At 36.8% G+C, this 25,188-nt stretch overlaps 1 protein-coding gene and 1 pseudogene across 4 annotated transcripts in view; both read left to right on the forward strand.

Moving 5' to 3' along the window:
* The first annotated feature begins 1,888 nt into the window (after window positions 1-1,888).
* The window catches only part of LOC131168545 (uncharacterized), a 32,128-nt gene continuing 8,828 nt past the window's right edge, over window positions 1,889-25,188 (forward strand). Inside the window, exons 1-2 of one of the 4 annotated variants that reach the window (XM_058128054.1) lie at window positions 1,889-2,116; window positions 15,250-15,342. In XM_058128054.1, coding sequence (XP_057984037.1) covers window positions 1,994-2,116; window positions 15,250-15,342 — 216 coding nt within the window. In that variant the 5' untranslated portion in view covers window positions 1,889-1,993. The remainder of the gene's footprint in view (window positions 2,117-15,249; window positions 15,343-25,188) is intronic. The other 3 variants (XM_058128055.1, XM_058128056.1, XM_058128057.1) reach the window with 3 other exon arrangements.
* On the forward strand, window positions 7,343-7,863 carry LOC131168546 (large ribosomal subunit protein eL33w-like; annotated as a pseudogene).

The following is a 25,188-nucleotide window of genomic DNA, read 5'->3' on the forward strand; positions in this document are numbered from 1 at the left end:
CATTAATAAAATATGTTTCTATCACATTAACAACTAATAGAGTTTATCTTAGAATACAAAAGTAAAATGACCTATTTAAAATATTTTTAAATAAGATATGCAATTAATCTTAATATTTATCCATACATTTAATGACTATGTGTGTGTCTATCTTTTTTCTTTAATAAAAAAAGAGAGGTGTTATTGACATTCCCAAAAAGCATAGGCAAAATAAGAGAGATGGAGAGAGAGATAGAAAGGGTACAAATTGATTTTTTCATTTGAAAATTAAGGGTAGGATTATCATTATATATAAGGTGGAGTGCCAATTGGTTTTTTTAAACCATCACTAGTCTTTTGCCATGCAACTTTTCACTTTGTAAGTGAAAAAAGAAAGAAAAAAAGAGAGGATAAATTGGTCATTTTATTCTCATACAATGATCACTTGAGTCTGCAATACCCAAAATAACTTCATGTCAAATTTGGGATGCACATTTGTAAAATTGTTAGAATGCTAGCAACGCCATTATTAAAATATGTTGTTATTGTATTTCATATTTAATGAATGCATGTGTATGTGTATTTTAATTTTTTTAATATTTTTTAAAGAGATTTTATTTTTTTTATTACATAGGAATTTTAGCCACCAACGAGTCATTCGGACCCCCTGGTACGGCACCAAACCTACGGATCAGCGTCCTTCGCCCCCATGTCTCGCTGATCAGGGTAAAGTTCGGATGCAGACACGATTTTTGTGCATCAGTTGGACGTTCAGCCAACCCGACTCTTGGGACATATCTCCATTATCATCCACGGTCTCCACTTGTTCACAGAAAACTCTCACCATCCATGGTCCCCGTTGGCGCTCATAGAGCGAACTCTCACCATTCATGGTTCTCGTTGGCTCACAGAGTAAACTCTCATTATCCAAAGGTACCGTTGCCTCCGTGAGTGTATTTTCCTAAAATTGAATCCCCGATACTTCTTTTTACTTGCTGATGTCTTTCCACACTCTAAAAAATATCACTAACAAAGTATAAAAGGAGATGACAAAATGGTCATTTTATTTATTTTTTAAAGTCTTAATTCATTCGTCCTATGAAGTGTTGATTAATTCACCTTATACTCCAATAAATCAATAAAAGTACATCATTTTCTTCTTAACAATTTAATCGTTAAATATCAACCTAAAGAAGGAGAAAAAAGTTAAATAGATACGAGACGAAAATTTAAGAAGGCTTGCACTTCTCTTAGTCAACTTCACTTGATTCCATGTTAGCATGTATTTCACTGATAAATTTATATAATTAATTATTTCAAGATATTAATATTTTTTAAAATATATTAATGCACCAAATATTTCGTAGTTTTTAATGGTCATAGATAGTTATTTCGAGGCAAAAAAATGTAAAAAGAGTAAAAAATATATACGAATAACTATCTATAACTTTGTTAATTTAGTAATATACCGATTGAATTTTTTTAAAAAATTACGAATTTATGAGAAAATGATTTCCTAGATGAGCAAAAATAGAAAGAAAAGTTCAAATTTTATGAGAAAAACCCTTTTGAAAGAGTGCAAAAAAAAAAACCCTCCACAATTATCCAAAATTTATTAATTTACCAAGTCATCTATTATTTTTTTCAAAAAATAACTATAATTTTTTGAATTTTCAAAAATAATAAAAAATCACCAATCCTCTCTATCAAGTTGGAATATGTTTATAATTTAGTTAAAATAATATTTTGCGTCGTTCAAAATTAAAGTGTATGCACTATTCACACAAAAAAAGCTTTATTTAATAATAATAATAATAATAATGTAATTAATAAATTATAAAAAAGCACATTTTTTAAATACGAAAAATGGGAACAAAAAAAGGCCACCGTACAAACTAATAATAGATTCCGTAGAAAAATTTTCACCACTCTTCTCCTTCCCTTTCCTCCCGAGTGGTGTTTGGAGGACGGCGTCGCTTTCTGGTCTCGGAGTTTTTACCTCTCTCTCTCAAGCATGAGCAGCGCCATGAGAGCAGCAGCTTTGATCAACTCTCAACAAAACTGTATACGTTTGAGAGCTGCCTTTTTCCATTCAACCCCCGTTTTGGATCGTCGAAGACGCACCCATTGGGATTCTGTAAGTCTCTGCCCCGTTTTTAATTCATCATGTTATGGCCGCCAATGATCTTGGTTTTTTGCATTTGGCAAAATTTTTCTAACGGCGTAGGCGTAGAATGCTTCATATTAGTTGCTTTTTAGGTTAATTAGACGAAATGAGAGAGGGCAAAAGCACGCAAGCGTGCTCACACTTATCCGTCATTGTTCACGGTCTTTTAGATTAACCTGTTTTCTGGGGAAGATTTAAACTTGCAGCAATGAAAATAGAGCAAACCCGATTTAAACTTGCAGCAATGAAAATAGAGCAAACCTTTGGATGATTCTCAGGCTGCATTTTGGAGTTGAATTTGAGATTTGGACTTGGATTTGGATTTGCATGATATTCAAACCAAACTTAGTACAATGACTCTAGAAGAAGTAAGCTTCACCATAGCTAAGGGGATTATGAAATTTATTATGTTTTGGTGTTTGTATTCTTCATGCAAGAGGAACTAAGGGTTTTTAGTTTTTATAGACATTTAATCCATGGGAAAAAAAACTTCTTATTGCTCAACTTCTTGTTTATGCATATCATACTTGGAATATCAACATTTTTTTTAATGTTAACTACACAACAAACATTTTTTGTGATAATCTAATGCATAAGGAAGGACTATGCTACCACCAACAACAAAGCCTTTATCCCAATTATTTTTGGTCCGCTCCCATATATCTATTCAACTTGATTTAGGATTATTCAATGGTGCATCTTAGAAGGACCATGATTTAGCTGTTTGATGCAAAACATAATTGTAGGGTTCAAGGTATTGACAACAAGGCAGTTAATCTTGTCCTAGATCAAATCCTGAATTTCTTGCAAGCAGGGATAAAGTTTGGCCGTACAAGGTTACTTATAGTCCTCAAAACCCTAAAATTAAGGATAAAATTACACCTTAATTAAGCCTTCTCAGTTGACACTTGCAATTTCCTGACAATGTCCCTGGACTCAATATTCTTGTTGCTTCTGCTTTGACAATGATATCATAGATATTCTGCTTGATTTTACATTTGAGTCCAAAAAAATGTTGTGGCATTTTGGTCCTCAGTCTCCTCAAAGTTTGGGCTTCACCAATGTCAATCTCCTAACCACGTAAGAGTAAGATTTTCCTTCCTCAGTTTGCACATCTTTCAGATTGATATACAATTTTGACTGTTCAACTTCACAATCAGGATCATCCTTTAGGTCGGGTTGTTTATGTTCCTTGACATTGACCTACCTATGATCTATTCCCCTATCTCTTTTTGGGAACTTATCATACCAATGCTCGAGTAGTACTCTTTCTAATGGAAGCACTTATTGAGGTCTGGCTTGGCACAAGGCTTTCTAGATGCTTCTTTCCATTTGGTTGGGGCCCTAGACCTGTTATTTCTCCCTCTCTTCAATATTGAGTGGTTTAAGTTGGGCTTCTCCCTTCTGCAACTTGCTTTTCTCTACTGGCAGCATTTGCTACACCATGGGTTGACTCAAGAATTGATGAACTGAATTTATTAGTGTTTTAAAAAGGCTTAATCGAGGCTCGCCTTAAGGCTCACCTCAAGGCACCTCATGCCTAAAATGCCTCGAGGCTCAATCTAAAATACCAAATTCCATAAAGGCTAACGCATTATATGCTGAGGCTAACACATTTTTAGAAAATACATACCTTTTGAGCCTTTCTAGTTGAGGTTTACGCATTTTGGGTGTGTGATTCTCAAGTAAAAAATTGGTTAAAAAATTTTAACTACATGTTTGTATAAAAGGAATATCATAATATGAGTTGATTTCTATAACTCTTGAACCTCAATCTTTCCAATATAACAGAGAGTTGTATCTTAGATCATGAAAATAATTTGAACTTTGTAATAGTATAATAGCTATCTCTTGTCACAATTAATGCCATGTATTCAAGTTAGCAATTTTTGAATGGCTGCCATGTAGTTTGCAAAGTATATATAATTTTTCTTTCTTACATTATATTTGTGATTTTCTTAATTTTTTTTTTTTTTAAATATATAAAATTTATTTACATTTTTTTAATCTTAAAAATAAATTCTTAAAAGGCTTGTGCCCCAACGCCTTGCCTTACGCCTTTGCCTTTAAAACATTGGAATTTGTGATGCAACCCTCTCTAATTGTATCTTTACTTGCAAAGCCAAGACTCATCTAATTTCTAAAGGGTATATAAGGAAGCTTGATCTTCCACTAGAAGGAGACCATCCTTGCAATTTGTTAAGCCCCATTTTCTGCTAAGTTTTTCAGAGATGTTAAATTGCTAAACTGGTCCATATATTGCTAAATGGAATTGAAAATCCTGATAGCAATTCTACAGTTTTTAAAATAGATAGATATTGTTCATAGTATGGCAGTAGGAATATGGCAGAGAGCAACCACCTCATCCGTTGCTATGATGCCACAAGATGCATCTCATGTTGCCTTTGGTTGAATAGCATTTGATCCTACCATGCCGAAACTCGTTTGAGTTGTTACTCCATGTCCTTATCTTCTGGAATGCTTGCATAGTTAAAAAATGTCTTAGCTTTATAGATCAATCCAGGCATTCTTTTATTTCCAAAGTCCTGTTGATGCTAGGTAGATTTAGTTTGATCCCTTAGTCAGTATTTGTATCTTGCTGGTTGTCGATTGGATCAGCTATGGGATTATTGTTTTTGAGTCCTTGTCAACCACACCCTTTTCTCGTGGAGATTGATGTTGGGGAAGGGAGGATAGAGGTGATGGCTAAAATAATTGCCCGTGATAAACCTTCCCCTAGTCCAAAGACTCCAAATCAACACTAAGCAGAATAATCAATGACCAAAAATCAGAAGTAGTTAGCAATCAACAACACAAATAAGCCAGACAAATACAAAGTGAGCACCAAAATTTACATGGAAAACCCTTTAGTGAAGAGAAATACCGTAGGACCTAAGTCCACTTCCTATCTTCCACTATATCAAAATGACAATGGGTCTTCCCTTGTTGAGATAGAGGCATGCATCAACTACAATCATCAAGAATAGCAAATTCTTGCAGCCAAAGTAAAATGAATAGTCACCAGCAGGATGGAAACAAATTAGAATGAGATATGGAGAGGACCCACCCAAAAACAGAGGCTGCTGTCCTAGACATGAAATGAGGTCTACATAGCTCCAAATGACAATCAAACCATCCATAATGAAGAAGGACGAGTAACAAGCTGTCAAATTTTCAGAACAATTTAACAATAAATCTCCATCTGACTGTCAAGATGAAGCTGATTGCGCATGCACTTCTAACCCTGAATTTCAGCAAAATTTTCTTCTCTCCACTCTCTTCTTGGCAGTCCCCAAGAATGCATGAAGCTCACCTACGCTTCCTTCTGTGTTAGTTCTAGGCTTTCCTAGAGTTAAAATTTATTAATCAAGTAGTCTTGATGGCCAGCGGTCTTCTGACCCTAAAAGTAAGCATCAAATTATAGAAACGAAGCCTAGAAAATTATGACTAAAGCCTAAAATTAAGAGGTTCGTTTGTCTACAGAATGGCTGCTTTCTCCTACAGTGCTCGCCACTAGTCAGGGTAAGTCTGCTCTGACACAAAAGGAAGCATTTGGTTTAGGTATTAATGCTGGAGCAGTTAATCGGGCCCTATATCAGTTCTAGGGTTTCCAAGTGATAGAATGAAAACTAAATTTTATTAATCAAGTAGTCTTGATGATCAGTGGTCTTATAACCCTTGAATTAAGCATAAAATTACAGAAAAAAAATTAAGCCTTGGCTTAAGTGTAAAATTAAGCCTTGTAAACAACTCATGAAATACAAAAATCAAGCCTTCTGGACAACTCATAAAATATTAAAAAAATTAACAAATAAAAATAGAGCCTAAAATTACGAATAAAGTTCAGCCTCTGAAAAATATCAATCCTATTCTACATCACTTTTCAATGATTTTGAGGAGTCCAAAATTTTGTTGCTATCAGAGCAAGACTTTAGTAGGAAAATGGAGGCAGCTTAGCTGAAAAGCTGGAGAAATTGGCTATGGAAGTGAAATTCCCTTCTTTGATGTAATCAGCGATCGTATTTGGGGGTCTAGTGTGAGAATGGATGGAAGAAGAGAGCAGCTTTTGTTCAAAATAATGCATAAAGCCTTCTCTTGGTATGCAGGTATCAGGAATTGGGCATATTGTTCTGCAGAATTCCAGCTTGGAAGCATGAAGTGAGCTTCTATTGCTCTGGTTTCTGAGGTGGGTTTATAATTCTTTTCTTTTTAGTATAGAATTATTTGTAGCTTGTTTGTCTGGATAGTTTGATGTTGTGTTGCTTTAGCATGGGGTTTGAATGATCTCGATTGGAGAAATGCTTTGTGGGACTTGGGGAGTTGTTGGCATTTCTTGCACGTTGGGGTGGGTGTGGGTGTGGGGAGGATTAGGAACTTTATGTAGACTTGTGGGATGTGCCCTGGATCTTAAAGATATTTTCATGTGACCGTATTCATATCTATGGATGAGAATTCAAGAAGAAACCGTATCCTGATTGGCACAAAGGGTTTCAGATGGAGTTGCATAAGTTGACTGATATTTCTACTTAGGCTGAAGTCTTTTTTGGTAGGATTTGTTTGGATTGGTTCTTTTGAAGTCCTATAGGAGCAAGAGAAATTTTTGGAAAATCATTTGTCCAAAGAGTGAAGGGGAGCTTCGGCGCAATGGTAAGGTTGTTGCCGTGTGACCTGGAGGTCATGGGTTCGAGGCGTGGAAACAGCCTCTTGCAAAAAAATGTAAGGTAAGACTGCGTACTATAGACCCATTGTGGTCTGCCCCTTCCTCGGACCCTGCATACGCGGGAGCTTTGTGCACTGGGCTGCCCTTTTTTTTTGTATTTTAATTTGTCCAAAGAGGAAATGTTGATGGCTCTTTCAAAGCTTGTTGGGGTCAGTCTTAACTCTTAAGTAATAAGTACTGGCTTGTTGTGCCAGAAAGTAATTGCTGATTTTCTGACTCAAATCAGAATAAATAAATGCAATTGTCAGAAAAGGCAGCATATATGTATAAATAATTATATATAGATAAATAGATTATCTATTTGTCTTGTTTGTATAATATTATTACTAAAGTTTTAGCTAATAGGTTGAGTGCGGTGCTTGATGATACCATCTCTAGTGCCCAAAGGGCGTTCATTGGGGGAGGCAGATTGTGGATGTGCGATTGGGTTTAGGGTTTTCCACTCACAGCGTATTTTGTAGCTAGCGCCGGCGAAAATGGTGAATTAACGCCAAGGAGAGCGAGTCAGGCTCTACGTGAGGGGAACGATTCTCGGCTACTAGAGGTCGAAGTCGAACCAGTATCTGAACACTTCATTGATTCAGATCAAAGGCGTGAACACAAAGGAGGATGTCGCGAGGTACTGCGGCAAGTGCATGGCGTACATCTACAAGGCGAAGGTGAAGAAGAACGGATCGCACTATTGTTGCATTTGGGGGAAGGTCACGAGGCCTCATGGTAACAGTGGTATTGTTCGAGCCAAGTTCAAATCCAATCTGCCTCCCAAGTCTATGGGAGATAGGGTTAGGGTTTTTATGTACCCAAGCAATATATGAGCTTGTTAGATGGGTGCAGATGCTAGACCCCGGAGCTCATCAGGATATGAAATGATACGCCTTCTAAGTCATTAATGAACTGTGTTATTATATTGTGTTTTGTAGCTAGACTAGCCTTTTTTAGTGGCGTCATTTTTTGTTTTGTTTAATTATTTTAGTGTTAAGCAGTTATTTTGTGATGATATTTTACCCATTTACTCTCCTCTTTTGAGGACATATGCTTTTTGAATTGGAAGTTGGCTTGAATGAGATAATATTATTATGGACAAAAAAAAAAAAAGAAGGGCAGATTGTGGATGCTATTTTAGTTGCCAATGAAGTGGTGGAGGATATTCATAGGAATAGGAAGAGGGGGTTTGTCTTTAAACTAGATTTTGAAAAAGCCTATGATAGAGTGAGCTGGAGTTTTTTGGATAGAGTTCTTATGAGAAAGGGTTTTGGAGTGCGTTGGCATCGTTGGATTAGGGGTCGTTTGTCTAATGTGTGGTTTTCAGTCATTGTGAATGGTGAGCCTAAATCTTGGTTTGGTGCTTTGAGGGGTTTTAGACAAGGAGACCCTTTATCCCTTTTTTTGTTTGTTCTTGTAGTAGATGTTTTGAGTAGGATGGTGGATAAGGTGGTGGGAAGGATTTGGTTATAGGGCTGGTAGTGGGGAGGGAGGGGATAGTGGTTTCACACTCCTGTTCGCTGATGACAACATTTTCTTTGTAGATGATCATAGTCTCTCTTTTAGGTGTATTTTGGGTATTCTTCATATCATCGAGAGGGTGTCCGGGCTTAAAATCAATATAGGGGGGAGAGGGGTTTAGCGGCTATGAATGCGCCAATCGAGCATGTTAGGGAGTGGGTGAACAAAGTGGGGTGTGGTATTTTGGATTGGCCTTTGACACACTTAGGTGTCTCTTTGGGGTAACCCTGCTGTTACCCTGGAGCTGCAAATTTTTGGAATTTGGTAGTGGAAGGGGTGACGGAGAGATTGGATGGTTGGAAGGGAGTCCTTTTTCTCTTGGGGGTAGAATTACTTTGATTTAGGTTTGTCTTACTAGCACCTCGTTATATTTCTTGTCTGCCTTCAAGATTCTGGCGGGGATTGCAAATTGCTAGCAAGCTCAAGAGGATCGTGAAAAAGTTTTTGTGGTCCTGCAGGGGGAGTCATAGTGACCATTTAGTGAGTTGGAATGAGGTTTGTAGATCTATAAAGGAGGTGGTTTGGGTATTGGCTAGTAGGTGTCTAAAATCCCACTCTTCTAGCTAAATGGCTATGGCATTTCCCTCTAGAAGAATCGTCCCTCTGGCATAAAGTAATAAGAAGTAAGTTTGGGTTGGATGAGAATTGGTGGGATACTAATGCTAATTTAAGATGCTTTTTGGGGAGTCCGTGGAGATCCATTTCTTAGATTTGTCCTTCTTTCATCCTTCACACTAAACTTGAGGTGGGGAGGGAGGGATGTCATAATTATAATTGGGGTTTTGAGTAAGACGACCTTTTCATTTTTTTTTTCTTTTTTATATTGAAAAAAGGTTCTCATATTCGTTTTTGGAAAGACCCTTGGGTGCGAAATGCACTATTTTCTACTTCTTTCCCTTATCTATTTCATCTTAGTTCTGAACAAAATAAAGCCATTTCTTTCTTTGTTGGCAAATTGGGTAGTCCTTTGGTGTTTTGGAATCTTCATTTTTGGACACCTCTAAACGATAGGAAGATTGTGGAATTCTCATATTTGTTATCTTTGTTGAGTGGGAGTAATCTGTCTTTGGGGAGGGACACTCGTTCTTGGTCTGGACTAGTTAGGTGTGTTTTCTCGAAAATCTTTTTTTTGGATTTTTGGTTCGTTCCAACTCTTCTTTCTTGTTATACTCCACTATTTGGAAGGCTAAGGTTCTCCATAAAATAAAGGCTTTTCTTGGTTGCTTGTGCTTAATACGATAAATACCAATAACTTGTTGCAAATTAGGAGACCTATGAAGGCTTTCTCTCCTGATTTATGAGTGCTTTGTTACAAGAACTCTTAAGACAACTTCTCACCTTCTTTTGCAATGTGAATTTTCTTGGAGTATTTGGAATATGCTTTTTGGCATTTTGGGATAAAGCTGGGTTTGTCCTCCCTTGGTGGAACACCTTTTAGAAATATCCTTTGTAGGTTTTGGCAGAAGAAAGGACATAGCAACTTTATGGAAGTGTGGCTTATTCTCAGTACTATGGGATTCATCGATGGAACTCTGATATTTTATGGGAAAAAATTAAATCAGATGTTGGTTTAGGAAAAAATAAAATATATGGCCTCTTTGTGGTGTGTTAGGTATGGCCTTTTTAAAGTGGCAAGCTTTGAAGAGCTGCAAAGAAATTGGAGGAATATGTTGATTTGATGATTTTTTGTTGGGCATTTTTTATGTTTTTGTTTAGTCTTGGAGAGTCTTAGTTTGTTGTGGGGGATTTCTTATTCTCCCTCTTGTAAATTCTCTTTCTATTAATGATGCCTTCTTTTGATATCAAAACAAAAAAAATGTAGATAAATGGATATATGTATAGCATATATAATTATATATAGACAAAGAGATATTAGTAAACAATGAAGGAGATAGAATGACCCCCAACAAACTATTCTCCCCATGCATAAATATCATATATAGTCAGAGAAATAATAACCAAAAAAAATTTTGGTTATTGTTTTTGTTGGTGTTGTGTGTGTGCATGTGTGTGTTTCCTAATCTCCAATGTGTGTGTGTGTTTTTTTTTTTCCCCCTTTTTTGGACGACCCAAAACTTCAACTTGGGCAAGCCTTTTAGACCCACTTAGGCGGCACCAAAACTGGGGGGATGAAAACATTGCCACCCACCCATGACGCATTCCTAGTAATTCACTAGGCAAACCTCAAGTGGGGAATCGAACCTCGGACCTTGGGGTCACCAAAGCCTTATTTCGCCCTTACCACTTGAGCAAATCTAGCTGAGCCCCAATCTTCAATGTTTTCATCAAAACATCAAAAAAATATTCCATTCCAAGACCATCGAAAGGAAAATTTTATAGAACAACTATATGACTAGCTATGTTATGGATCATAATTTTGAAAGATAAAAAATGTAGAAATTGTTGAAATAGGAATGCTTAGGTGTATGAGTGGTATACTGTTTTAAGAGATAAATTAAAGAATGAACATATTCATTGTAACTTAGCATAGCACCCGTAGAAGGTAAGATAAAGGGAGGAGCGACTCAGATGGTTTGGACATTTGTAGTTTGACCAAATAGTGCACCAATGAGGAGTGAGCTAGTAAATATTAGTAATAATAGAAAGGGAGGGCTGGAGGGTAGACCTAAAAAACTTAGAATGAGATAGTAAGGTTTTAATAGCCTTGAAGTTGTATTAGGAAATTGCCTATGATCATGCAAATTGGTGGAGAAGGATTCATGTATTTGACCCCACCTTTTGAGACTTAAGGTTTTGTTTTTTGTTGTTCTTGTTGTAGCTAATGGCTATAAAATCATTAGAAAAAATTGCAAAGCCATTGATTTCTCCATGATGATGCAAATAAAAAAAAAATCCAAGAGGGAAGATAGAGATTGGAAGTTCGTGGAAGTTGTAAATGAGCCTAAAAACTGTTTATTTAGCCACAAGATTTCTTTTTGCCTTCAAGGAGAAGTTTCTACACCAAAGATCGGTTCATCATCTGGAATCCCAGTAGTTGACTTTCAAACCATTGGCCTCCTCAACATCTGTGGGCTGTTTGCCTGGCCAGAGAAATTCCTCTTGTGGTCACTGAACTTTTAATTGTTGCAATTAAGTTACTAAACTTCACCGAGTGTTGCAATGTCCCTTATGCTGTTCAAGGGAAACGCCTTCCCATTAAAAATTGCTTATGTGGCAGCTCTGATACCCATGCATGCTTCCCCCTCCACCTTTTTTTTTTATAAATTTTATCTATAATAATAATAATAACAATATTTTGAAAACACAAGGGGTTCATCTCCTTACATGGGTTCTTGCAATGGCTACGATGGCAGGTGCTTTGCGGCTGCCTCCAAGACAATCTTTATAATAATAATAATAATTTGAAAACACAAGGGGTTCATCTCCTTAAATGGGTTCTCGCAACGGCAGCGGTGGCGGTTGCTTTGCAGCTGCCTCCAGGACAATCTTCATGATGTGGCAACCCCTGCAACAGCAATTGGAGCCACCACTAAAGTGCCCTCGATATGATTCTACCAACCCAAAATTCTATTACTACAACAATTATAACAAGTCACAGCCTCGCTGCTTCTGCAAATCTGCAAGAGGCATTGTACTAAAGGCAGAACTCTCTGCAATGTCCCCATCAGCGGTAGCCGCAAGAATAAGTAGTTCCAAACATCAATAACCAGTACTTCGGCCGCCGTCGCAGCGCCACAAATAGTGGGATTGGTGGGACTACCACCCCCATGGCATATCATAGAAGACTTGGTGATCCGGAAATCGATATTTCTGAAATTGTCCCTCTGTCCTTGATTTCTTGTTCAGCATCGTCTCTACAACCCGATCATTTCTTCAATTGCAACAGCAAAAATGTTGGTAATGATGGCATCTTCGATGGGTCAATTCCATCTCTGCGTCAAAATCATCAGAACCTGTGCAATATTCCCTTTCCAGGCCTCATAGGCTCTTTCAGGATCACCCATATTCAATTTCACCTTAATTTGAATTCTTTGAATATTTATAGCTGTGCACTGGAGAACCTGAAACCATGGACTCAACAATCACTATCGCGAGTATGGCCACTGTGAGGTACTGCAGAGCAGCCACTGATCAGCCATGGTAGGTGCCTAGTTTAAGCATCACAGCCTGTGGCTTACTCTTGGGGTATAGTTAGATATGATGAGAAAGATATGGTAGAAGAGTACCCATACAGAGATGGGCTTGCTGCCGTTGGTGCCTCTGCGCTCTGAGGGACCCCTGCATCTTCCTCCATTTTTTCTGGCGGGAAGCTCTTCCACCTGACACGCCACCTGCTGCGCTCTCTGGATCATTGCTTGGCCCAACTTCGCTGCCGCCAGGAATGCTCCTTGCCATGGTTGTGGGTATTTGAAGGAGGAGATGATCCCCTCACTGTTTTCAAATTATTATTGTCATTGTTAGATTAAAATTCATTAAAAAAAAAAGAAGCATGCGTGGGTCTTGGAGCTGCCACGTAAGCAATTTTAACAAAGGGGCTTTTTCCTTGAATGGAATAATGGACATTGCAACACTCTGTGAAGTTCAGTGACCTAACTGCAACAAATTGGTGACCTCAATGAATTAAGTCACCACTCGAGGTACTTACTTCCACCTGGTCCTCTGATTCATAGTTTGAGAAGAATTAAGTATTTTGTTTGAAGTGATGAGAAGTCTTTCCTAAGTAGCTGATTCATAAATTCACAATGCATGCGCTGGTTGTTGCTGGAGTATAGAATGGCAAGCTCAACAGAGAGAAGAGATAAGAGACGACTCTGATCAGCAGCCATGGAAGTTCGAATGACTGTTTGGGCTCCTTCCCTTATTTCTCTTTTTAAATATCATGTAGCAAAAGTGACCACTTATGAGTGGGTGCTGTTTTCCTCTTAAAAGTTCCAAAAGCAATTCGATGCTACTTACACAAAAAATGTTTCTTAAATAAGAATTTTGAAGAAATTTTTTACAAGTACTTAATTATATAATTGCTTAAGGCTTCATCCAAACACTATTTTATTTTATTTTTATATAAAAAGAAATTCATTAAGTGAAAGGAGAGAAAATTACAGTGAGTGGAGGATAAGTAATCCTCTTTAAAACAAAAAACAGAAAAAGAGAAACTGAAACAATTAAATGAGAGCCCCTTTCCAATCATGCTGGATGTTTAATGACAAGACTCCTTGAAAAAACCCCGAAGAGTGAGCCTAAAAAGAAGCAAAAAAAAAAAAACTCTATTGCATAGAACAGGAAGGGGCATGTTTTGTCTTTAAAAATCCTTGAGTTCCTTTCAATCCATACAGTCCAAAACAGAGCAAAAACTGCACATCTCCAAAATTCAATTCCTTTCTTACTCCTAACAAAGTCCATATATCTTACCAACAAAAAGCCTTCAACAGTGGGCAGCACCACCAAATTTTCCTCAAAAACTGGAAATAGGTAAAATGGTTTAGGGGAAAATAAGAAGGATTTGGATTTTTCAACTGGGAAAGAAAGGGTTTTGTGAAGAAAGAAGCAGAAGAATCCTCAAATCAAATCCTCGAGTTGCTCCCATTCAAGGCACAAAGGATTCAAACACTCCCAACAAAACAGTTAAATCATAACCAAACACTATTTTTAACACACAAGTACCCACTAGTGATATGGTAACTGCAACATGTGCATTTTCATAAGTGGTATGACACTGCATGATTTGTATTGATAAAATCTTTGAAAGTATGAACAGGGAGTTTTGTTTGTATTTGGTGGGTAAGATGGTTGAGATTGATTGGAGGCTTTGCATTTGTTGGTGCACCTGTTTCTGTTTATCGTTGAGTTCATTGCCTTTCTTGTGTGGTTGTCTGGTTGTTACAGCTTCAAGCAAATTGATTGTTACAATCTAAAGTTGTAGGTTGGTGACTTTTTTCCTTTTAATTTAGCACCCTTGTAGGTTGTTAACTGGTTTTACTAGGAATTCTTGTTATCAATATTGATGGGAAGTAAATTTTTTAGGCCTGTTATTCTATGATTTCTGATGAGACTTTGATGTTATTGGAAGGCCAAAATGCTGTGTGTATGTGAAAGTAGAGAGACCTTTTGGCTTTCTGGCACAGAGCAACCAACATGCAATAAAAATTCTGTAAATCAGATTCTGTAAAGGGTTTTAGTGGTTTTTTAAGGCTGGGAAACAGGATTGCTGTTGAAAAAAACACTTGATAGCCAGAGGCTCAGGTTTTGATGTGTGAATTTTGGGGTAGAATTTGGAGCACAAGGAAGTTGCTGGTATGCTGAAAATTAAGGCTGTGAATGAAATGGGTAACATTAATAAGGGCTTAGTTTGTAGGATTTTGAGGCTGTGGATATGGATGTGAGAGATATGGTTTCAAACCCTTTTATAGACTCCATGCTTGCTGTTGTACTGGGACTCAATTTGCTTGGAGCGTAAGGAACTTCTAGACCAACCTGTAATTTATCTTTCAAGGTTATAATTTGAGAATTAAACTCATTAAAGACTCTTCAAATTACCCTATGTACAAAATAACTCGGTCTCTAAAATGAAAAATCTATGACCATGGCCTCAAGATCTATGGCTCTAGTTACAGTAAACTGCAACTAACTTTTTAATGCTCTAATAAATGGCTTAAGGGATGCTATACCATCCAAAAGATCTGTCAATATTCTGATTGCACGAAGCATTGATTTTAATCTTTTAAGCATGCCATTCTATGTACTTTAGCTTCGGCTTTTTAAAATTTTATCCTTATGCTAACCCAAAACACAACTAATCAAGTTTTCATTTTCAACATAAAATTTTATTTTTCTTTTTTTCTTTAAGTTTGGTTTGTCTTGCATTTCCTGCTTTCCTGATGTTGATTTGCAACCTTTTGTGTCTGAATTGACTTCTGTGCAGAGATCTAGCCATTATTCCAGGAGGTCCAGAAAGCTGCAATCAAAACAAACATTATTACGTAATGTCAGTGCTTATGCTGACTATCTATTCCAGGTTTCAATTCATGATGCTGTTAGCTTACTATTAATGTGATAATTGTTAAGTTGTCATAATTTTCAAATGTTTAATTGCTTCCTGCAGTTCGAAGAACGATTCCTTTTTTTTTTTTTTCACATTATCATTGTCATCATCTTCTTCTTTGTCTACTTCTTTCTCCTGTTGGGGTGGAATTAGGAGGGACTGGAAATTTTGGGGTAGTAGCTCCATTGTTTTAACTTTAAGGAGAAAAATTCGAAAATAGTATTAGTAGTTGTAATGATAAGAATTTTTTGTTGTCTCATTCTTGATTTGGTAATTATTGTTGTACTGCTGGCTATTGAACAAGAGAATAAAAAGAAGAGAAATAGCAGTCATAAAGAATGGAAGCAAAAGATTACCTTGCAGTTATGCGGAATGATCACCAATTGATCACCAATGAGTGATCGATATATCACTTACTGGTTACCTAGCTTCATCTTCAACATCTGATAATCAAAACACTACTTTTATGGAAAAGTTATTAATTTCCTTTGTAATTTTTTTTAATTTTAAAAATTAAATTTACCTTTTATTTAAACTAGCAGATGTGTCACATGTTGCACGTGATTACAAGTGGATAATATTGAGTAAATAAGTTTAAAATATTTAATTTTAGATCATTAATTTTTAAAAGATATATATTTATTTATCAAATGGTAGGACTAAGTGTCATATTTAAGTAATTTCATTTATATTCTTTATAATGTTAAAATAGAATGACGGTACATTGTTCTATTTAAGCTTATTAAAGTACAATACTCAACATTATTTTGTTATATAATGTATCTTGCCTCATATATTTTTTGATAGAAAAAGAAGAAAAATTTATTAATCCTGAGAAATGAAGTACATGATTGGAGGACAAGGAGTCCACTCAATTAACTAGAACAGCTGCAAAAACCAAAAGACAGCTGAAAATACCAAAGAAAGAGAAAAAAAAAAATACAATAAAAAACTCCATTACAAGAGGGCCGCCTTCCAATATTTTGTGAGGTCGGATGGTGGAAGACCCTTAAAGAATCTCAAAGAGCACACCCACCAGTAGGCAAGGAAAATTGCCTTATCCCACAAAGGTTGTGAGCATGTAGATCGACTTATGAAAATCCTAGGTTCCTTTCAATCCACATGGTCCAAAGGATAGAAAAAACAGCTGCACACCAAAGAGCACGGCGATAAAAATCTTCATATTATATTTCTTACAATAAACAAAAAAATATTCTTATTAGAATATAATGCTAATATATTCCATTTTTAAATTAAAAATTTAAAATAAGTTTTAACATGTGTGCCTAATTCTAGAAAGAAAAAAAATAATAAATTCCATTATACAATTATTGAATTATCTGTTATGAAAAATATGAATAGGACCTCATCTTCCACCCCAATAAATGCTTAGCTATCCTTATTGCTCTATAAAAGGGCACCCTCCCCTTTGTATTTGAAGACACACATTGCATGCTTGAAGATACATTGCATGCTTGAAGGAAGTAAATATATAGTAAGGATAAGAGTAGAGGAGAGATAAAAGAAAAGAGATATTTTGTACAAGGGATAAGAGAAGAGAGATATTTTGTACAAGGCCGGTTCCAAATCATCTTGTAATTCTTCTCGATATAGTGAAGTTTTTGATCTCATCTGCCCGTGGAGTAGGTATAGCCGAACCATGTAAAATTTCTGTCTCTTCTCTTTTATTTTCTGCATATTTGATAACACGTTATCAGCACGAGACTCTAACTATCTGAGATATTTCTTTAAATCCTATTTAATTTATTTCTTGTAACTTTTACTTCACAAAAGTATAATATTCTCCTTAAGAGAATATGTCTTTTAAAGTTTAAAGAATACCAATCTCCAGAAGAGATGGTAAATCGTCCTCCTGAAGAGGCTATATATTTAAATATCTTGTCTATATATTTAATCTCCCGAAGAGATAAACTTCCTGAAGAGGCTATGTATCTAATCTCCACAAGAGATGGTAAATATTTACCTCCTGAAGATGGTATATTTTTAACCTCTTGAAGAGGTGAAACGTTTATTCTAAAAATGAGGTAGTATATTTAACCTCCGGAAAAGGTAATAAATTATTACCCAATTTAATATTTTAAATTGGAATCAGACTCCTGAAGAGTACAAATTGAGGAAAATAATATAATGTTCCTGAAGAAACATATTTAAGTGCACCGGAAAGGTGGAAATAATATTTTATTATTATCTCAATTTTATTTCAGTTTTTACATTTTGTTTTCTAAATGTCTTATTATTGTTAATTTATTCAGATGTCGAACTTAAGCAAAATTGAATTTGTTCCCCTTGATATCAAAGACAACAATTATTTATCATGGATTCTTGATGTTGATATCTATCTAAATGCATACTTGGACATCACTATTATATGGAATTCATCCTGTAGGATCGCGCAAAAACTATGATCTTCCTCCATCATCATTTAGATGAAGAATTAAAGACTGAATACCTGACTGTTAAAGACCCACTTATTCTATGGAAAAATGTAAATGATAGATTTGACCACCAAAAAACTGTGATTTTACCAAAAATTCGATATGAATGGTTGCACCTGAGGTTGTAAGACTTTAAAACAGTTAGCGAATATAACTCAGCTCTGCATAAGATTAGCTCGAAATGAAAATTATGTGGTGATAATATTACTGATGAAGAAATGCTAGAAAAAACTTTTACTACTTTCCATCCCACTAATGTGCTATTGCAGCAACAATATAGGGAGGTGAAATTTACTAAATTTTCTGAACTTATATCATGTATTCTTGTCGCTGAGCAAAATAATGAGCTTTTGATGAAAAATCATCAAACTCGTCTAACTAGTTTAACCCCATTCCCTGAAGTGAATATGAGTACATCTTGTGGTCGAGGACGAGGCCATACGCATGGTCGTGGGTATGATCATGGCCGTGGTTGAAATAATCACTGGCATCGACGTGAGGTTACAATCCCTCAGAAGAGGGATGACCCCCAGAAGCGGGTAAATGATCAAAATCTGCGACTCAGGCATCATGAAATTGAATGTTACAGATGCGGAGGAAAAAATCATTGGTCGCGAACTTGTCGTACGCTCAAGCACTTGGTAGATCTATACCAAGCCTCTATAAAAGAAAAGGAAAAGAGTAAAGAAGTTGAAACAAATTTTGCTAATAATGTTGTTGATTTCCTTGTAATACTAGGCCATCCAACTCTGTTTATCTTGATGTTGTTGATTTCCTTGTAAATCAAGATGAAAATAATGATGTAATATTTTAAGATATAAAGTAAGTAATATTGTATTTTGATTTTAATAAATAAATTGTCGTGAAGGGGAGCTTAGGTACAACGGTAAGGTTGTCGCCATATGACCTGGAGGTCACGGGTTCGAGGCGTGGAAACAGCCTCTTGCAAAAATGTAAGGTAAGACTGCGTACTATAAACCCATTGTGGTCCGCCCTTTCCCCGGACCTCGCATACACGGGAGTTTTGTGCACTGGGCTGCCCCCCCCCTTTTTATAAATAAATTATCTTATTTATTGTTGTTATGATCAATTATAATAATGAATTTTTAAAATATGTATTGTAGTGTGAATTGTCTTAAAGTTTTGATCGATTCTAAGATGTCTTTGGAAGAAGTTTGTTTAGTTGACAGTGCTACAACACACAATTCTTCGAGATAGGAAATATTTCCATTACTTGAATATAATCTTCAACAAACGTTATACAATATCTGGTTCTACAAATTTGATTGAAGGTTTCTGAAGAGCCAATATAAAGTTACCTAGTGGTACTTTATTACATATTGATGAAGCTTTATATTCCAGGTGATCCAAAAGAAATCTGTTAAGTTTTAAAGATTTAAGATTCGATGGATATTATATTGAAACTACAAATGAAGGTAGTAAATAATTCCTTTATATTACTTCTATTATTTCTGGGAAGAAACAAATTTTAAAAAAACTACCAACTTTATCTTCTAGATTGTATTATACAAAGATTAAAGCAATTGAATCATATAATGTCTTGTACCAAAAGTGCAATGACCCATAGTTATTTACACTTTGGCATGATCGTCTTGGACATCCTGGAGATGTAATGATGCGAAGAATCATTGAGAATTCACATGGTCATTCACTAAAGAACTAGAAGATTCTTTTATTAAATGATTTCATGTGGTTCTCAAGGGAAATTAATTGTCAAACCGTATGTTTCAAAAGTAAGTCTTGAATCTCCCAATTTCTTATAGAGAATTCAAGGTGATATATGCGGACCAAAACATCCACCATCTGGGCCATCTAGATATTTTATAGATATTTTATGGTTTTAATTAATGCATTTACTGGATGGTCACATGTTTCTCTACTTTCTACTCGTAATATTGCATTTGCTAGACTTCTTTCTCAACTGATTAGATTACGAGCTCATTTTTCCGATTATTAAATTAAATCAATTTGTTTGGATAATGCTTGTAAATTTACATTCCAAACTTTTGATAACTATTGCATGTCACTTGGAATAGATGTTGAACATCCCATTGCTCATACCTATACATAAAATGGTTTATCTGAATCTTTTATTACGAGACTTCAACTCATTGCTAGACTTATGATTATGAGAACCAAATTGCCTTTATCTATTTGGGGACCTCCTATTCTTCATGCTGCATATTTAGTTCGTATAAGATCAACTGCTTACAATAATCTTTCACCCATGCAATTAGTTTTTGGGCAACAACCCGATGTTTCTTATTTAAGAGCTTTTGGTTGTGTAGTATATGTTCCTATTGCCCCTCCTAAAAGAACTAAAATGGGTCCTCAACGTAGTTTGGTATCTATGTTGGTTTTGATTCCCCTTCTATTATTAGATATCTTGAACCTTTAACAAGTGATTTGTTTAAAGCACGATTTCAAGATTGTCATTTTGATGAAGCATTATTCCCTACATTATGGGGTGCAAAATCAGTGCATTAAGCACAACAGAAATCACATAGAATGTCATGAGTTTATCTTATTTAGATTCTCGTACAAATCAAAGTGAACTTGAAGTTTAGAAGATTATACATTTGCAAGGGGTTGCAAATCAATTACTAGATTCTTTTGCAGATACCAATGCCATATTAAAATCTCGTATACTTGCTGCAAATATTCTAGCACGTATTGATGTCCCTGAAGAACAACAACCGACTAATGAACCTAAACCTCAAGTTAAGCATGGAAGGCTTGTTGGTGCAAAAGATCGAACTCCCAGAAGGAGAAAATTGAAATCTGTAAACACTCAAGAAGAGATTACAGAGGTGGATAATCCATTCGACATTCACAAACCTGTTTCTCCTGAAAATGAAATCCCTATTATGAAACCTCCTGAAGAGGAATCTCCTGAAGAGAAAACTTTTGAAGAGACATCCCTTGAAAAGGGACAGGTACTTGGAGATAATAATGAGATCTCAATTCATTACACAGGAGAAATGTAAGATAGAAATAAAGTTGTTGTCAACAACACATTCGCATATGCAGTAGCTACTGACATTACCCGAAGTAATGAGGATCCTGAACCTAAATCTGTTAATGAATCTCGATATAGAAGTGATTGACCAAAATGGAAAGAGGCTATCACATCAGAATTAAACTCTCTGTCAAAAAGAGAAGTTTTTAGACCTATAGTCTAGACACCAGAAGATGTCCAACTCGTTGGATACAAATGGGCAATTGTGCGCAAGTGAAATGAAAATAATGAAATTACTCAATATAAAGCAAAGTTTGTGGCACAAGATTTCTCGCAGAAATCCGGAATTGATTACGAGGAGACATGTTCTTCCGTAATTGATGGAATCACTTTCAGATTCTTAATTGGGTTAGCAATCGCTGAACGACTGAGCATGCGCCTTATGAATATAGTAATAACATACCTATATGGATCGTTGGATAATGAAATTAATATGAAAATCCCTGAAGGATTTAAATTGTCTGAAGCAAAACCCAGAAATTTATATTCAATTAAACTCCAACGTTCTTTATATGGGTTAAAGCAATCTGGACGCATGTGATACAATCGATTAAGTGAGTACCTTGTGAAAGAAGGATTCATAAATGATCCAATTTGTCCATGCGTTTTTATTAAAAATCAGAATCCAGATTTGCTATAATTTCTATTTATGTTAATGATTTGAATTTAGTTTGGACTCCTGAAGAGTTTACTAAAGCTGCTAATTATTTAATGGCAGAATTTGAGATGAAATATTTAGGAAAGACAAAATATTGTCTTGGCCTATAGATTGAACATATAAATGATGGAATTCTCGTTCATCAATTTAAATATACCGAAAAGGTATTAAGACAATTCTATATGGACAAAGTTCATCCTTTGTGATCGCTAATGATGGTGCGATCACTTGATGTTAAGAAGGATTCATTTCGACCTCATGATGAGGGGGAGGAATTACTTGGTCTTGAAGTGAGGAACTACTATCGGCTCTCTAATGTATTTGACCAATTGCACAAGACCCGACATTGCATTTGCTGTTATTTTACTAGTAAGATGTAACTCTGCTCCTACTCGGCGTTACTGGAATGAAATTAAGCACATTCTATGCTATTTGAGAGGTACATCTGATTTTGATCTATTCTACTCATTTGATTCCAAATTTCAACTAGTAGGATATGCAGATTTCGAATATCTATCTGATTCTCACAATACTAAATCTCAAACTGGATATGTATTTCTTTACGAAAAAACTGCTATAGCTTGGAAATCCGTAAAGCAGATAATTACAGCAACTTCCTCCAATCATTCTGAAATACTAGCTATCCATGAAATTAGTAGAGAATATGTGTGGTTTAGATAAATGATTTCTCATATCTAAGCAAATTGTGGTCTTCAATCAATCAAAGATATTTCAACATTTTTATATGAAGACAATGCTGCATGTATAGTTCAACTAAGAGAAGGATACATAAATGGTGATAGAACAAAACATATCTCTCCAAAATTCTTCTATACACATGAACTCCAGAAGAATGGTGACATAGATGTTTGGCAAATCTGATCAAGTGATAATCTAGCAAATTTGTTCACCAAAGCTTTGCCTACTACAACATTCAAGAAATTGGTTCATCTCATCGGAATGAGACATCTTAAAGATCTTAGCAGAAGGAGTTGATATATGGGTGACATTCAAGGGGAAATGTTATGAAAAATATGAATGTCACCTCATCTTCCACCCCTTTGTTTTTCACCCCAATAAATGCTTAGTTATCCTTATTGCCCTATAAAGGGGCATTCTCCCCTTCTCATTTGAAGACACACATTGCATGCTTGAAGGAAGTAGATATATAGTAATGATAAAAGTAAAGGAGAGATAAAAGAAGAGAGATATTTTGACAAGGGATAAGAGAAGAGAGATATTTTGTATAAGGCCGGTTCCAAATCATCTTGTAATTCCTCCTGAAATAGTGAAGTTTTTGATCTCATCTACCCGTGGAGTAGGCATAGCTGAATGTCACGAGCTAAGCTTGTTCAGGCCATTATGCTTGCCTGTGACCGCTTATCTCGTGTGTTTGGGATGGGTTTCCATCATGTAAATACTAGTGTAGGGTTATTTTTCAGTATTTACTTCATTGTAAGCCAAATAAGGCAGTATGACTCCTCGGTCACATTGATGTTTCCTAGTGCCAGAGTGAGAATGGCCCAGAAAGCTCTTTAGGGGAGGGTGAGTGTTCATCAATCATTGTAAAACTCACTTGCAATTGTCAACGTGCTTAGCCTACTTGCCTCCCTCGCTAAGTACAACATGTCAACGGAGGATTTGTTAATGAATTACGTTTGCTTCAATATTTACTACTTGGTTGCCACGGCTTTCATGAATTGATTATTATTTCCGCTGCTATCTGATTGAATGTTAATGAAAGTGTTCCGTGGATGAATGTTGGTAAACAAAAGGCTGGCTAGTTAAGCAAGAGTGCTTTAGCTAGCGCCGCACGGCCCTTCACAACGGTGTGAAAAAGGCGGACCGTGACATTTGGTATCAGAGCCCAAGTCGGTGACACTTGGTGAGAGCCCAAGGTTGAGTTGCTACGTGAATTCGATTGCCTTCGTTATTGGATTTGGGAAGCTTTGGTAGTTGACCATGGCACCAAACACTGCTGAGAGACTTGGTGCACTGGAAGCACAGGTTGAAGAGACAACCAACAATATGGCCAACGAGATGGCCCAACTGAGGGGACTTGTTGATGAGGTGATGGGATCACAGCAACATCAAGCAAGTTTGACAAGTGAAATGTCAGAGGACTTTCACCACACTGTGGAAACTTTGCAGGCCCGGATGGCTGATCTGGATGCAAAGGTGAATCTGATGGTTCTTGCTATGGGGAACTCCAACACTCCGGGAGTCAGCAAGACCAAGGTGCCAGAACCGAGGACGTATGGGGGTGCCCGTGATGCTAAGGAGTTAGAGAACTTCTTGTTTGATATGGAACAGTATTTTCGCGCTGTGAGGATGCCCTCGGAACAGGTGAAAGTGGATACTGCAACCATGTACTTGGTGGGTGACGCCAAACTGTGGTGGCGTGCTAAGTACTATGACATTGAAAATGGAAACTGTGTAATCGATAGTTGGGCAGACTTGAAGAGAGAGCTCAAGGCCCAATTTTTTCCTGAAAATGTTGAGTATAATGCAAGGAGAAAACTGAGAGATCTCAAGCATACGGGGTCGATCAGCGAATATGTGAAACAATTCTCGGCTTTAATGTTGGATATTCGAGATATGTCGGAGAAGGACAAGTTGTTCTATTTTCTTGAGGGGATGAAACCGTGGGCAAGGACCGAACTTCATAGACAAAGAGTTCAAGACTTGCCTACCGCACAAGCTGCTGCCGAACGCTTGACTGACTATGCTGGGGAGAAAACCACTTCGTCCAAAGGATTTGGCGGAGAGGGAAACAATGGAAAGTCTTTCAAGAAAGGCAAACCCAAGAATGGGGGAGCCGACTATAAAGCATCAACCTCAAAGGAAGCTTCGTCGTCTCGAGGGTTCAACACACCCAAGGGAAAGGGTAAACTTGAGTGTTTCTTGTGTCGTGGTCCTCATAGAGTCTTTGAGTGCCCTCACAAGGCATCACTTAATGCTTTACAGGCTTCCATTGCCGAACAGGTAGGGGAAGACGATGGGGAAGAAGATGAGACCCCGAGGATGGGTGCAATGCGGCAGGTGAGCGCATTGGAAAAGCAGGCGAAAGTACCAAAGGTTACACGAGCCAGAGGGCTAATGTTTGTGGACTTGAGAATCAATGGGAAGAGCACCCGCGCTATGGTGGATACCGGGGCTACCCATAACTTTGTTTCGCAACCAGAAGCTTGGAGACTCAACTTATCCTTAGAGAAGGATACAGGACGCATGAAAGCAGTTAATTCTGTAGCCCAGCCTACTCTGGGAGTAGCCAAGCAAGTTACTGTGAAGCTTGGGCAGTGGGAAGGTCATGTGAATTTTACAGCAGTGCCATTGGATGACTTTCCAGTCATTTTGGGAATGGAGTTCCTAAGGGGAACGAAGGCAGTGATGATGCCTTCGGCTGGTTCCCTATGCCTGATGGGAGATCACCCGTGCATGGTGCAAGCTATTGCAACGAAAGGAGATGATGGGAAGTTCCTTTCAGCCATGCAACTCAAGAAAGGTCTGAGGAAGGGAGAGCAGACATATCTAGCCACGATGGTGGTAGATAACGAAGTAGGCAAAGAGCTGGTGCCTACAACTATCCAAGCGGTGTTGGATGAGTACAAGGAGGTGATGCCAGATAAGTTACCTCACGAACTACCTCCACTACGGGGTGTGGA

The sequence above is a fragment of the Malania oleifera genome, chromosome 11, assembly GCF_029873635.1.
Source record: "Malania oleifera isolate guangnan ecotype guangnan chromosome 11, ASM2987363v1, whole genome shotgun sequence".
Classification (NCBI taxonomy): domain Eukaryota; kingdom Viridiplantae; phylum Streptophyta; class Magnoliopsida; order Santalales; family Ximeniaceae; genus Malania; species Malania oleifera.